Source organism: Clarias gariepinus, chromosome 3 (assembly GCF_024256425.1).
Source record: "Clarias gariepinus isolate MV-2021 ecotype Netherlands chromosome 3, CGAR_prim_01v2, whole genome shotgun sequence".
NCBI lineage: Eukaryota > Metazoa > Chordata > Actinopteri > Siluriformes > Clariidae > Clarias > Clarias gariepinus.
In genome coordinates this window covers 18180023-18196857 of record NC_071102.1, presented here as the reverse complement: position 1 = coordinate 18196857, position 16835 = coordinate 18180023, and the positions used below count along the sequence as shown (strand labels likewise).

At 35.8% G+C, this 16835-nt stretch overlaps 1 protein-coding gene across 1 annotated transcript; it reads left to right on the top strand.

Annotated features, from left to right (window-relative positions):
- Positions 1–793: 793 nt before the first annotated feature.
- LOC128518625 (hemoglobin subunit alpha-like) lies at positions 794–1600 on the top strand. Its single transcript, XM_053491814.1, has 3 exons — positions 794–989; positions 1092–1299; positions 1390–1600. Exons 1-3 carry the CDS (start codon positions 895–897, stop codon positions 1516–1518), a joined length of 432 nt encoding a protein of 143 aa, XP_053347789.1. The 5' UTR covers positions 794–894; the 3' UTR covers positions 1519–1600.
- The last annotated feature ends 15235 nt before the right edge of the window (positions 1601–16835 follow it).

Here is a 16835-nt window from a genome sequence, read left to right as displayed (position 1 = left end):
TAATTCTAGTCATCTGGACCGTTAGATTAGTTTTTTTTTTATTGAATGTTAAATAAGATTACTTAATCTGCATTTCGGCCCCAAATGCGTTAAAGCTTTATTCACACATCCACATGAGTAAGTACATGCCTATGGCTTATTGTTAATCACGTAAAAGAATTTTCTTAACGTTTTTTTTTTTCATTAATCGCAACATTTTTTGGACTTATAATGAATAATAAATGTTTTTATTTATTTATTATAAGAGGACTTCAAGCTTATCTAAATGTACAGATAACCACACCCCGTAATAAACTAGAATTTATTTTGTAACTGAAATAGTAATTAATATACCAACATAGGCAAAAGATTTTATTATTTTACTAAGACTTTCCAAGACTAATTCTAAGACAAATCTTTCATGTTACGTTTCTTAGTGTTGAAACAGTAAACAGAGTGTTAACATCCTACTGTAGGTTCAGACCAGGACCAGTTGGACTCATGTGAAGGCCGAAAATCTTAAAGCTATTAAGAAGTGAAACAGCACATAAAATATTGTACTTCTTTTTCTCTTTAATTACAATTATTACAATTATTTGGTAATATTCTAACAATCTAATTATTTTCGTGTTTTTTTTTTTGTAAAAAGGACTAGCATCCGTTTAGGTCACCCTATAACTTTTTTCGACTTGTATTTGTGCATCTAAAGGTCATCTGAGTTTATTATGCAGCGTTTCAGCCCATTTTGGAGAAGATCCAAATATGACTAGACAGTTTAAGTAAGAGGTGGAGTCTAGATTTACTATGGCAGGGTGTGCCTGGTATCAGACTCAATAAAAAGAGGCACACGGCTTCAACATCCACAAATTTTTTTGCGGGACATTTTTTGAGCTGAAAACCCAGACAAGTGTCACAATGAGTCTCACAGCTAAGGACAAGGCCGTTGTGAAGGATCTTTGGGGAAAGATCTCTTCCAAGGCTGATGAGATCGGCGCCGAGGCATTTGGCAGGTGAATTAATCGCTTTTAATAACTGGACAACAAATTGTTGTGGTACATACTAATTTATACTGACTAATTCTTTTCTTATTTGCTTGATGTTTTTTTATGCAGGCTGCTGGAGGTCTATCCTCAGACAAAGACCTACTTCTCTCACTGGTCTGATCTTCATCCCGGATCACCCCAAGTGAAAAAGCACGGTGCCGTAATTGCCAGGAAAATTGGAGAAGCCGTTGCCCACATCGACGATCTTTGCGGATCCCTGACCGCACTAAGCGAGCTGCATGCTTTTAAGCTCCGTATTGACCCTGCTAATTTCAAGGTAAGCAGCAGACTATTAATACAGATTTTCCTGCGTTTAATTAAACACAGACTGTGTTGTGACAATGCTTTTATTTTCCTCCCATTATAGCTCCTGGCCAGGACCCTTAAGGTGACCGTGTCCATGCTTTTCCCCGGGGACTTCACCCCTGAAGTTCAGGTGTCTTTTGACAAGTTTCTGGACAACCTGGCCTATGCTCTGTCTGATAAGTACCGCTAAATGAAGTACCAGTTTCAGGAGACGTCGTTTGATTGACATCCAGAAATGATCGTGACAATAAACAGAATTAAACAATACACAACTGTTTCATGTTGTTTATCCGGGTTGCCAAAGTTCTTATTAAACACATAACAGTCTTATACACACAAAAACCCAAAACAGTAATATACACTTCATTAGAAAATAGGAATTCTGCATGGGGTTCTTAATTTAATAAAACATTCTAGTTCGGAGCACTTTCTGGTAACTCGCTGTACTCTTTCTTTCTTTCTTTATTTATATAGTTATTAAATGTAAACTGTTATCAGTGTAAACTTTAGACCGATATGGAATAGTACATCTCTCCAAAAATCACTGTTATAATTAATTACTATTTATTTACCATTCCGATGTGCACGTCTTTTTACATTTTAATGCGCAGGACGGGTAAAAATGACCCGTATTCTTGTTCAGACTTAAAAAACTTAAGTCAAGTCAAGTCAGGTAGGCTTTTATTGTTATTTTATCCATATCCAATTTAATACTCAGTGAAACGAAACAACGTTCCTCCAGGACTAAGGTGCACAACATAAATTAACAAAACTAACGAGCTAACTCACTCATCTTCAGTACCGCTTTATCCTGTATTCAGGGTCGCGGGTAGCTGGAACCTATACCACTAGCCACGAGGCTTAGGGCACAAGGCAGCGTACATCCAGGACAGGGTGCCAATCCATCGCAGGGCACACACACATACACACACTCACACACCCATTCACTGCCTAACAAACCTAATGAAGCATTTCTTGTAACTAGCAGCGAAGAAAAGAGTTTTGTACAAATAACAAGTCTTACTTATTGTGCAAAACAGCAATTAGAGGTTGGTATTTACAATTGTTAAATCATTGTTAATCAGTCTGTCTGCGCGTGTCTTTATCAGTTCAGTCACAATGTTTGGGACGGATTCTATAATTGTTTTCCGTCTTGATGTGTAGGATTTTTTCTACCTATATATATATATATTAATTGTAAAGAAAAATAACATTATAATTTGACATGGTTGCGACCTGCCATCGCAGCACTATCAATAAATAACAAAACACGATGCATTCAGGACAGTTGCTAACACTTAAAAAAACGTGTTAAAAGTAAACTACGTTCAGAAATAGTTGCCAGAACAGTGACAGCTTAAGTTTATTAATGTACATTAATTATTAGCACCTAATGTGTATTGTTTAATTATAAACATAGCTAAATAAAAACAACTGTTCCCTGTTATTTATTCGGGTTATCAAAGCTCTTATTACACATATAATACAACAACCTAACTAACATTAAACCATTAAAAAAGACTGTCAATGTTTATTAAGCTCTTAAAACACTTTCGTTTGGAGTTAAGTCCCTGCTGTGTTTTAATTAAATTCAACACTTTTATGAAAGTTTAAACTTTTATTATTATTATTATTATTATTATTATTATTAATAATAATAATAATAATAATAATAATAATAATAATAATAATAATTATAATTATTATTATTATTATTATATCCTATCCCAGGAGACTTAGGGCACGAGGCAGGATACACCCTGGACAGGGTGCCAATTCATCGCAGGGCACACACACATACACAGACACACTATATAATGGCTGAAACTGAGCAGAATTTTGCAAGCCTTTTTGCTTTTTTTTTTTTTGTAACCCCCCTAACTGCATCCCGCTAATCACACTCTTATGGACATGACCCAAACTTCCAAATACCAGAATTATTAATCTACAGTTATATCCAAGTCGGAGTGTGAGATCTACCAGGGGTTGATATTTCAATAGTTTAGAATAATAGCAAATATTCATATACAGATCAAAACAGCAGCCTACCTTAACAATACATATAGATTTCATAACTTCATTAACAATTACAATGTCAGAAGTATTTGGAATGTTAGTAAAGTACTCACTGTTAGATATGTTACGATGAAACCATTTAATTTGTACAGTGCTATGCTTGTAAATCTTACTATCATGTCCACCGATTACATTTTGCAAGTCCTTTGCAACCAGATCAACCAAACGGTCATGTCTGGCCACATAGAGTCCTTTATAATTGTACACCCTAAAAAATGCTGGGTTAAAAACAACCAAATCTGGGTTGTTTTTAACCCAGCTGCTGGGTAACTATTGGACTAACTAAATGCTGGGTTAATTTAACCCAGCAAAATGGGTTATTTTTTTAACCCAGCAAAATGGGTTAAATATTCAACCCAAATGCTGGGTCATATTTAACTATAATGCTGGGTTAATTCTACCACATAAATTGGTTAAATGTTCTACCTAGATGTTGGTTAATTTTAACTGGAATGTTGAGTTAATTCTACCTCACAAATAGGTTATTATTATTTTCATGTTTTACAGTGAATCTGTAAAAAAAAAAAAAAAAAAAAAAAACTACCCACGTCTATTAAACAGTTAAATTACTTTGATATACCGGTTTATTACAAAAAAAAAAAAAACTTAAAAGTTTTGCAAACCATACATATATGCAATAAACAACATCCTTTTAAATGTTCATAGAAAAAAACGTTTATTTTTCAAAAGCACAAGAACAGAATCAACAGCGACATCATTACTATACTATTACTCACAAGGGCAGAATGGAGTAATAACACAAATAGGATGAGGCAGCTTCTACAGAGCAGGATCTCTTTGTGACATTAGATATCTTTTCTGCAGAACAAAACTATCCACACTGAAAAAAATAACTTGTAAGATTTACTTAATAAAATCCTCGTAACAATTTGCACACATAGATTTTAAGTAAATTTTATTGCTCCAATATTAAGTAAAACTCACCCGTAATTGTCAGGTAAAATCTACTTAATTAAATTAACAATTAAATTAACAACCAAAAAAATTAAGTAAAAGTTACATAATTATATTTAATGCACAAATTAGATTTATTTAAAATAATCCAGTAAAGTTAATTTATTGTTGTATCAGCAGGAACCTTAATTTTATGAAATTATTAAGTAAATCTTACTATCATTTTGTTTTATGAGATTTTCCCTTACTTGGTTTTATTAATTTATATTACTCCCTATAATAATGTACACATTGCTAATTTATGTTTTGCAAAGAAACTTAATTATTTCATCTATATCTTTCATAAATCACACAACTAAAATATAATTAAACAGTTTATTCACCAACATTACCAAATATTTTTGACATTCACAGTCTAGATACAGGTTGTCTTTTTAATAAATGTGCATTCAGATAAATTTTGCATCCATAGGGACATCTGCACAGCACCAGGGCCTGAAATACTTGTTTTAAACAAAATTGTGTAAAATAATAATAATAAATTAATTAATTAATAAAATACAGCATTCATTTAGAAATAAAATACAGCAGAAAATACATTAAACAAACTGTAGAATAAACTTTAAAACTTAATAGCCCTATGTAGCAGTGAAGTTGCAACATTCAAATCAGCACTCTGGACTAGTGCACTTAAAAGTATGCCATTGAAACTTAACGCATTAAAACATTTTAAGCTGAACATGTAAACACTGAACATGTTCAGACAAGTAGTCAAGCCATATCAAATGTTTTAAGATGATAACTTTATCTTTAAAGCTTGCACTTTTGGTGATAGCTTAATCCCACCAAGTTCTAAAAGAACTTTCTGAAATAGCTCAAATGTGTAGCGCAGTGCTCGGGGGTCTGCAAGGTTAATGGCATAAATTATTCCCATAAGCAGTGCACATGCATTTGCAGTATTGCCACATTCTTGCAAAATTTCCTTTCCTTCAAGGATTATGGATACACCAACTGGTTCCTCCCCTTCAACAGCACGGACAACAAGGATTTTAAGAATGTGCAAACTGGCATCACTTCGTCTGTCCTCCTGCATAAAATTTACAAGTAAATAAAAAAAAAAAATTATTTTGAGAAACAAAAAAATCTGAATTGCTTCAATCACCTGTGATGACTTCATTATCACAGAGAAAAAATAATAATAAAAATGATTGATTATAAAAAATGACCATCACTTCATATACTTCAGATTGTTAAACTTGGGTTAAATTGCTTTAGCAATAATCTTGCATCAGTAAAACATTCTAAAACATGGCATGAGATGGCCACACTCCATAGATTACTCTGCACCTTTACAGTGTCAGGAAATCCTATGATGAATGCTGAGTTTGTATTTAAAGGGTTAGTCCAAACATGAAAATTCTTTCAATCATTACTCAGATTTATGTATTAATTTGCATTTGGTATATGCTTCTGTCCAATGCAACAAACACTATATTCAAGGTACAAGTTTTTATTTATAACTTGTAATTTACAATTACTTGCTTTTCCTGGGAATCAAACCCATGACCTTGGTAGCACCATGCTCTACTGTTTGAGCTAGATAAACTGTAGATGGTCATCACTAAGCAGGAAATGTCCACCCCTTCATCTAACTTTATCTTGTAGTGAATTTAATATTTTAAATTGTATAATTAATAAGAAAACAATGCTTTACCAGACAATCATCAGAGATCCTCTTCAGATTCATGTCTCATCTCTACGCTTTGTTTCTGTGAAAATATTTACATTGTATCATTACATAATCTTTTATTAGTACAACTACATTTAGCCATTTCTTCATATTTTGTAAGTTTGCCTTTATCCAAAGAAAATTACAAAAGAGAAAGGCATCAGGCATGTCGAGCAGTGCTACTAACACAACGTTTCTGACATTGTTAGAAAAATACAAGATAGAATAGTGAGGGATTAAGGAAAAAGTGAGAAGCAAGAATCATGTGTGGAAAGATAAAGCATGCAAGGTCACAGGATGACTCTACTTCTTTTTCTTGTCTGCAATGCGATTTGGACAAATTAGAGCTTCTGTCAATACTGTATGAACATATGTACAGGTTCATTACAGTTGAAATTTAACTTGTAACTTATTAATAAAATGCGGATAAAAAAAAAAAAACGTTTATTGCTAATGCTCTTTTACCATTTAATGCTTTAACACACCTGACTCAGTTTGTTTAGAAAGGTCATCTCACTGGCGGACCTTTCTCTGAACACGCCGTTTTCACGAGGGGTGGGGGTAAGAAACACGCGTCTCGTTCTATTAAACCACGCGCTCGGTTCGTTATTATTTTATTTATTTTTATTTACCACAGGACCCCTGGGGGGCTCCGTAGGTTCAGGTTTTTACACGAAAAACGGTGTTTTGTGAATCTCCACACTATTAAAAACTGAAATATTGCTAATTGTACGTCCTGAGATTAAGATGAACATTAATTGGGGGTCATGAAAGTGAGAATCACATCCAAAACAGAAAGGTAAACTTACCTCGAACACGCCAAACTCCAGCCACGCCGTGCTGTACCTCCGTGATGATCCCCAACCGACTGATCCACAGCGCGGGTACATCGTCTCCAAACACGCATGCGCGGTTTAATTTGAAATTTAAACTAAACTTAAAAAGTAAAATTTACTTAATATTATTAGGTTTATGTGCAGTGACTATAAAACATGTAAATGTTACAAGTAAATACATAATAATATTTAACTCTTTCCACTTAGTTAATTTATTACACGAATTAAATGTGTAGGTATTTAAACTTTTACTTAGAAAATTCTAGTTCTCCTTGAAATGTATTTTTACAATGTAAAAATTATGATGGTTAATTTAATAAATTTTACCACACCAAAAAATAATTTTTTTTCAGTGCAGCCCTGGTCTCATTTTAACATACAAACACTGTCTATGACTTTTCAAGTAGGCCTTGCTATTTCATAGCAACATTACAAAAAGTCCTATACAGGTGCACACTACTTTAAATAGTTAATGTCAAAAATATATAATGCCTTGAAGCACACATCAACCGCCCCAAGTAGTGTGCATTGCTCCAGAGCCTGTCCCACCAGAATGACGAATGCCTGAGAGCAGCGCTGGTCATCATCTCCCAACGTCAGGATGTACAGTAGGGGTACGGCCTTGACACCTCAGCCTGCTTGAGATATTCCACCATGTTGGTGCCAACCTTAGAAAGAAATGAAAAAAAGTTAAAAATTTGTTGAATAACAAAGATTTAACTAAATAAGACTATCAATTTAATGTGTAATAGGATTTCTACTAAATAAAAAAATGACAAAGCTAGGGTATAGGTAACCTGAAACAAAAACATGGAGACAGCTACTACCAAAAATAAAATAAGCAAAATAAGCATGGCTTTTGGGATAAAGCTTATATATATATATATATATATATATATATATATATATATATATATATATATATGAGCTTTATCAGACTAGTTGGTCTTGTGGTCTGCGTTTATTTTAAGCTAATTACCGAGGAGATGCATTGTCATAGCTGGGGTCAAACTGGCACATTACAATCACCCAAATATTAATACTTCCATCTAGTAGTTATCTGTACAGCTGACTGATAGTTAATTTAGCGTCACAAGCAACTTTGGTTAAAGAGGGCTACCTGGTTAGCTTACATGCAGCAGTCATATTTGCATACTACTTGCCAAAGGGGGAAAGGTGTAAAATATTGTTATAACTCGGGAGAAACGCGGGCGACTTTTGACCGCGGAGTAAATTACTAGCTAGTGAAAAACGTGAGGGTTAGCAGGTGTATATATTTGTGAGAGGGTCAGTGTTTTGTAACACCCCAGCATTTTATTGTCTCAAACAGTGAGATTAATAAAGTTTTAATGTTAATGTGGTTGCTAACGCTAGCAACCTAACCAAATGCTAGCGTCATGCTAATACTACAGTTACAGTTTCGTCACCCTGTAAACATTCTACAGAGAAAGATAAAAAGCTCAGACATCTTATCCGTTTTTTTCACACACAGGTGGGGTTCTTTGGCTAACTATAGCAGCTATTGTCAGCTAAATAATCTTACCTCAGACCAGCCTGAAAGTTTGAGTGTAACCTTAACACGGTAACTAATAAATCTCACATATAGTAATAATTTTTCAGTCATATGTGACTTTGGTGAGTGAACATGTGAATACAGACCTTGTATTTAACGTCATTTTCCCTTAAATGAACCGTCATCAGCGGTGTGGGAGCTCAAGAGAGACACGAAGCTCTGACTGACAGCCGCTGAATCCACCGGTGAACTTTGGGGGAGGAGCCAATCAAACTTCAACCCAGCAGCTGGGTTACACAAAAACTACCCAACTCTCTGTAAATAACCCAGAAAAATGACCCAACAGAGGAAACCCAGCGCTTGGGTAGAAAAAACAACCCAGCGTTTTTTAGAGTGTAGCATCCGTTTAGTATATGAGCAACCGTTTCATTTTCCTGCTGAGTTGGATGTAAAATACAATAAGGTTCATGCTTTGATGGATACCATATTGCCAAATTGTACTTTGTTGGTAGACACTGTATCTTGCTTTAATTATGAATATCAAAATGTCATCTGAGATTAAGAGATTAAACAGAGCAGAATGAGGCACTGAATGGTCAGCAAATTGAAGTAATGCAAGTTTTCCTTGTAATCTGAGACCCGTCCAGTGCTGTCCGTTTTGGATCCGTCCAAGATGAAGAATTGAGGCTCTTGCGTCTTTAATCTGTAACTGGTGAGGAGTACAGTCTTTATTGAGGATCGCCAGGGTGGATCGGTGATTATTCTGTCATTAAGAGCAACTACTTCTCCGTCGGGTCCCAGCCAGGACAGCTGTCGGAGCGCACTCCAAATCCGGCTGCTTTGATGTCTAACGTTCCGTTCTGCTTTATAGTTTAAATCCAAGAAACTGGGACTCGTTTATGAAAGCAGCAGGTATTTTGCGACGTTGTAGATGTTAAAACAGTGATTCACGTGATAATTCTCTAACAGTTGTATCGTCATTGTTAAGCATGTTTAGAAGATGTTGTAAGCATATTTTAATTAAATATATTTGTGTATGCAGCAATGTAACAATATGATAATATTAATCAACATAATATTAATCTTAGTGAAATAATATAAAGGTTAAGTGAGAAAAGCAGACAGGACGTAAAACATAGCAGTAAGAGAAGGGTTAGAGTGACCCAGATAAGACAAGATAAGGTGTCGGACTTGGCCTAATGAAGGATTGAAACAAGTGTTGGATATACGTATACATGTCTAAGTAAAATATAAACAAATATCCAAAAGACACACGATTACTTTTAGGAATACTGAGTTTAATAAAAGTAGACACAAAAATAAACTAGTATGTGCATCTACCAAATAAAGAGATGCTCATACATGGTCTGTCTCTTGAGAACTGTAGAATGAACCAGGAACAACCAACAGATAGAAAAAACCAAGGGCAAAGCAGGGAGGATAAAATCCTGGAAAAAACCAACTAAAACCCAAGGACAGAAGAAATAATCAGGTGACAGACACCAGATAAGCACCAGGCACTAGAAACCAGATAAAAAGAGGGGCTAACGAGGTATACGGGAAACTATGTAATAAACTATACACTGAAACTAAACTTGAAAGAATCAGGGGAATCTCCCTGCGAGACAGTATGTGTGTGTGTGTGTGTGTGTGTGTGAAGATGGCCATGTGGGCAGACTGGACGGGCAGATAAGAAATAGAAAAAATCAGAGACACAGAGCTAGTCTTGTGAATAAAATATTTTAATAAGAGTAGACAAAGAGTAAAAAGGCATATCTACATGGTAATAATATAAAATACAAAGAATAAAAGCCCAACGTAAAATACAAAACATAAGGGGCCAGGGTAAAAGCATCAATAGAAATAAAATTCCTCAGAAGGAACACGGTCTGAACTGCCCTGGCTGTCCGAATCATCCAAAGGGATGAAGTCATCAATGGAGAAGTCGCAGTTGGCTATAAAATAGAATAAAATGTATAAAAACATTGAATGGGGTAAAATAAGGCAAATAAGTAAAATAGTGTAAAGGAGATGCTTACCCATGGCTGGTCTCTTGAAAAATGAAGAACATACCAAAGAAAAAACAAGGAAAAAGCCTTGAAAACAAGCGGCACCCCTATATTTTTATAAAAAAGATATGAAAAGTGTAAAGATAATAGAAAATAATTATTAAAGAAGATGAATTATAATGGAAAGAAGTTTCAAGCATAGTAAGAGTCAGATAAGCCCAGGAAGAAGTCAAATAACGAGGTGTAAATATAAAGGGAAAGAGTTATGAGCATGGAGAGGAGTCCATGACATAATGGTACAAAATAAGAGAAATGTAATTTTTATGGAAAAATTAATTGATAAAAAACTGAATTATAATGGATTATAATTTTGCTGTGGTCAAACGAGGTGAAGGTACAGGGGAGGAGACTGGAGATCCCCCCCTCTTAGAAACTGTATAAAAGGAGCATGATTTTGACTGTGAATTCAGTCTGGACTTGGCACTGCTTTGGTTCTGATCCAAGGCATGGCTAGGCTGGCTCATCTGGGTTCTTATTGCTGCAATAAAAGCCTGACTTACTTCATCCAGCTCTGCGTGGCGTAATCTTCTTTAATTCTTCTTTAATTCTCTTTGTTAATGATTTGTTAACTTATTGATATTTTAAACTAACAGCAACATCAACAGGTGGAAGAATTTTCTCCCACATTTATTGGTGACCCCCGACTGCGATTGCCGTTGAGGGGTGACCCCTCTGGGGACCTGGGACCACCGCGGGCTGAGAGACCATTAACTTGTGCCGGCATAGAAAAGGTAAGCAGAAAACCTGTTTGATCAAATTTCTGCATTAGAAGTTCATGGTCTGTTAGTGTGCGTGTTTCCGGCTGGAGGGAGTAACTCCTAAGGTATATTGAACACATTTTGTTGAATGTTGCTAATATTGATAAAATAAGCGCTACAGTTATTTTAATATAAAAAGACTGGATGAAGTAACAAAGAACTGGGAGATCTCCAAAAGTTTTTGTTTTCTCATTTTTGTTGTTTATATTCTCTTTATTATTTTTTTGTGTTGTGTGACATCTGAGGTAACGCCACTGTGTTGGGGCTAGAGCCCGTATATGAGGAATCGCCAACAAGTGGGGCTGGACCCAGATGGTCCGTTTTGATATATAGTATAAGATATCTGAGGTAACGCCACCGTGTTGGGGCTAGAGCCCGTACACGAGGAATCGCCAACAGGTGGGGCTGGACCCAGATGGTTTAAAGTCCTGCAGATCACTAGGTAGAGGACGGAAGCAAATCCTCAGACGTGGCAGGTGGAAAAAGTCCTGTAATAAGCCGCTAGGTATAGAACTCATTAAAAAGCGAGGTGTTTCTAAGACGCGGAGCTGAACAGGTGGTTATTGTGAAAAAGTCCTGTAGGTGGTTGTGCTGTAATCTCGAGTCCTAGGGCCAGAACCCACTTATGTGAGGTATCGCTAGGAACAGTGCTGCAATCACGTTCCCTAGGGTTAGAACCCATATATATGAGGTATCGCTAGGGAACGAAAGGAGATTGCTATTTGAAAATTCCTACAGGTGGTATTGAAGTTTTCTGGGCCCAGGTTGTGTGATAAAAGGTTTTACTGTCGATGTTGTTTTAAGTACTCAAATTGTTAAAAACTGTTGTGAAAAGTAGAAAAACGCTGTGTGTGTCTTTTGTATCTGTGAGTGTCCTTTAAAAGTGTGCGTGCATTAAATTTATGTGCACAGTCCTGAATTTATGTGTGTGTGTAAGAATATAGTAAGTGATATGATATTAGAGATAACTTAATGAGAAGATAGAAGAATTCAAAAACACCTTTTTGGATTTTCTGACTTGCTATAATTATTAGCATAGGCGTCGTTAGGCCAACATTTGTACTCAGCCCCCCTAAAAATTCTCTATAAACTTCACACACATTGCTGGTCGCCCGTCGTCCCCTTTAAATTTGATATGAAAGCGGTGACAGACTTCGGCTCCTTCGCGTCTTTCAGCGGGTCTTCAATTCGCCATCACAGAGGGAGGATTAAGGCAAGTGTGTGTTTTTCCATAAATTGTTATATCTGCATCAGTTCAGTCCTTTTTCATAATTACAGTTTACAAAATGTCATGAGGGATTAATCAGTTAAATCTTCGCTGTGTTCACCCTCATCACACCGGCTGTTTCCTCTAGTGAAAATGAAGCCCTTAATACACACTCTATAAACCTATAGTCTAGTTTATACAACAATCATGCCGCTGCTGTTTTAATTGGAAAACCTAACTGTCTATATAAAACATTGCACAGTGCATATGGCATTAACTACCAGAGAGTTCTGCACATAAATGATTAAAAATACTGACAGACAGCATTTAGTGCACTCGGTTTAACTGTATAGCAGTGTGATTTACAGAGATAGAAAAATCATTTTTTGTAATAAATGTATTGTATTAAAAAATGTCCCAAATCGTAAAATACATTTATTAGTCTTAGAGTAGGGTTTTTGTCACTTTGATTTAGAAAAAGTTACTTTTTAATGAATAGAAACAACAACAAAAAAGAATGATAACATTGAAAATGATTAACAGATAAATGTTTGACATTATTGGCACCACACAGTTTATTCCATTGTCTAGCCTCATAGGTGTGTTGTTTATTTTGCTAATCGATGTAAGTATAAAGTTATATGCTGTTTTCTGGTTACATTTTTCTGATTGTACCTGTACATAGAAAAAGGTTTATACAGTAAACAGTGTGTGTGCGTGCATGTGTGATCAGGAAGACTCATTTGAGTACTGATTATGAACAAGCCAAATATGTGTTAAACATCTATGGGGGCTGAGCCCCCTTAACCGAAAATCCTAGAAACGCCCCTGATTTTAATAAATATAATAAATACATAATAATAAGTTTAAATAAAAGCGTATAAGATAAAAGCATATAAGTGATACATATAATATTTATAGTATTAAAGGAAACGTGTGGTTATGGTGCGCGCCGTTAGACATAGAACTCACTGTGACATAAGCTTCCTCTGTAACACGAAAGTGGTACAGGTGTTGAATGTATCAGCATAGTAGTATTATAAAATAATAATATTTTTGGATTAGTGTACATATGTGCAGCAACATATTAGTTATTGAAGATAAGCTTAAGTAAGATATAAAAGGTACCTTTACGTGTTGTGTAGTCAACGACACAATACTAAGAACAATAAACATAGTGCATAAAGTAATAAATGCACCTAGGTTACACATAAAACAAATATTAAATATAACAAATGGAGGAGATCAGATGATAAGTGGAGTTAGAGAAATTAACTGGGATGAGCAGATAAGAGAAGAAGAAGTTTTAACTAAGCGCGAACAGGAGTTTAGAATTTTGGAGTCAGATCAGAGTGAAGGATATAGATGTTTATTGAATAATCCTGAGAAGGATTTACTTTTAGAAAAAGAGTGTGACAAGGGAGAGTGGATACATAGGCTCTCATTAAGACCTGTTGTGTTAGATCTTGACGGCAACACACACTTTATTACTTACATCATATTTTAGGATGGAGAAATTATTTTTTTTATTGGGTTAGTTCTTAGAGAGATTTGTTTAAAAGTAATAAATAGTATGATAGAATTTGGAGGAATAAGTGGACCCCCCTCCACTTCCTTGTTTAACGCTCATTTCACTGCTGCAAGCATACCCAGATTTTGATATATTGCGTTTAGAGGAAAGCGCGGGAGGTTGGAAAGTAAAAAGATATAGACTAATAAGAGCAGAGGCAGGTCCGGTAGTGCTAAGTCGTATGTGGGTGATTAATAACAATAGTGAATTTGCGTTAATACATGAGGGACCAGACAGGAAAAATAATTTTTCAGACCCTTGACAAGATAGTTATGCCTCTGATATTGACACCAGTGGAATATTAATGCTTAAATATGTATGTGTATGTATGTGTGTATATGTATGTATGTGTGTATATATGTATATTATAAATCGGTAGCAGCTAAAAAGTACACAGTAAGAGAGCTATAGGGAAGAGGCACAGGAATTTACACCATAAATCAAGACAGAGGTGTGTGATGGGGAAGCTATCCTGCAGTAAACAAACAAAAAAAAAAAAAAAACGCATGGCCAAAGCCAGCGACACCTGCTGACATAAATTATAACTCAACATAAAGAAGATGAAAAAATATTAGAAAGTGCATGATAAATTGGCATGACGGGACATTAGGAGAATTGCAATGGCTTAAACAGGGAACTTTTAATGAAGAATGTTGTAAGGAAAAAAAAAAAATGCTCAGACACACAACTACAGGAAAGGGTAGGAAAAAAAAAAGGACATTGTTGAATGGTTTAAAAAGGAAGAATAAGAAAAGGATAAATGAAGACAAACTGAAGAGGAAAAACAGGAAACAAAGTTAGAGAAAGAGGATCAGGAGTCAGGAGGGAGCGAAGACAGGAAAGAAATAGCTCATGAGGGAAGAAAAGAGAAGACAAACTCAGAGACCACCACCATACACTGAGGAACACATACAACAGAGGAATAGGGAAATGTACCCACTACAGGAGCTGCATGAAAAAGATAAAGGAACATGGGGAGGTGAAGGACATGTGTTGGAAGAAAAAGAGAAAAAAAAAAAAAACTGATGTTATTTGACTCTGAGTGGATGCCCAGACAAACAGAAGAAACAAGACAAGAGTCAACAACTCCCAGGCATGATAGTGACAACAAAAAAAGAATGGAGTGAAGAAGAAGAAACAGAGTTACACATACTAACAGAGAATGAGGAGCTGGAGAGAATGAGAAAACAAAGTAAACAATACCTAAGGAAAAGAAAAGGGCCCGGAGATAAACGGCAAGCCATATCTGACAAGGGAATAATGGAACAAGTGGAATGTGCCATGAAGGAAAGAAAGAGAGAAGAAGAAGACCTGGAAGAAAGGGAAGACACAGACGTATGTCCCAGAGAATCCTGCTCGTCACCATGTCACAAGTCTGACACAGACGAGGTAGAAACTGAGGAGGATAAGATAATCGAAAGAGGTCAGAAGGAACGAGTGAAAAGGAAAGTAAAAGGGTTCATGATCATTGAACCTAAAAAAGATGCAATAAAAAGAACAAAAAGGAAAGACCGGATGAGCACTTCAAGAAGCAGCGTTTAAACATACCCAAGAGGTGGAGAACGCACGCAACGACGACCAGACTGCAGAAGAGTGACCCTGCCATTGCACAGAAATCATGTATTATGACACAGGAAGTCAAGATGAACAATATGCACAGCTGTGGACAGATATTATGGAAGACTCTATCACCTATATGGCACTAGGAGACATAATCTTAGGTGCCGCAGGAGCAGCCATTACTGTACATTTGACTGAACAACTGGAACACTGGCATCAAGTATCTAACACAGCACCTCACATTTCTCTGCTAGTGGGAAAAGAAAACACAATCTAAAGAACTATGACTGATGATCAAGCAAGCAGCTGAAGTGACTAGGTGGGAACAAACCTCTAATCCTTCTGTACATATTTTACAAGATCAAAGATTTTTTTTGAAAAAAAAAAAAAAAAAAAAAACATTTTTCAGGATTAGAATGAGGGTAACACACACAGAGATAGATGGGAACATGCTGTTGTCAACACACCCTCAGAGGGGGATGTGTAACATTCTGTTGTCATCGCACACACAAATGTCATTTAAGATGGCAGGGCGGATAGATAAAAAAGAATTAGCAATAGAGGAGGAATAGCTGAAAACAATCCCAGAGAAATTATGGACAAGACATTCCACAGAGGTAGGATTAGTTAAGGCTGGAGGACAAGTGTTAATAACAATAAGACAAATGCAACATTGCCTCATCAAAGACAATATCCACTGACACCTCAAGCTATAACAGGTATTAAGCTTACAATAGATGGGTTATTAGAAGCTAGAGTATTAATGCCCACCAAAAGTCCTTGTAATACTCCCATATTTCCTGTCAGAAAGCCAAACTTAGATAATAGAGACTTGTGCATGACTTATGAGCCATGGATAAAATTGTAGAAGCAGAATTGCCTGTAATGCCTGATCCTCACACACCACTGTCTAATATACCAGAAGATACTCAGTGGCACACTGTCATAGATTTATGTTCAGCATTTGTTAGTATTCCACTACATGTGAAAATGGACAAAGCTAGTAGAAGAGAATTGAAAGGAACATCTAGACACATATCTCCTGAACATATAGAAGCAATATTAAAAGCCCCTAAACAACAGACTGTAAAAGAGATGCTGTCTTTTCTAGGTAGGATTTAGTAGAGACTGGATTTGTGATCCATTGAGAGCAATAGTTAAAGCAGCTGAACAGACAAAAAAAATAGTGCATTGTTAGAATGGACACCTGAAGCACTGGAGGCTTTTGAACAGCTAAAGAGAGAACTCTGTACAGCACCAGCACTCGCTAGCCC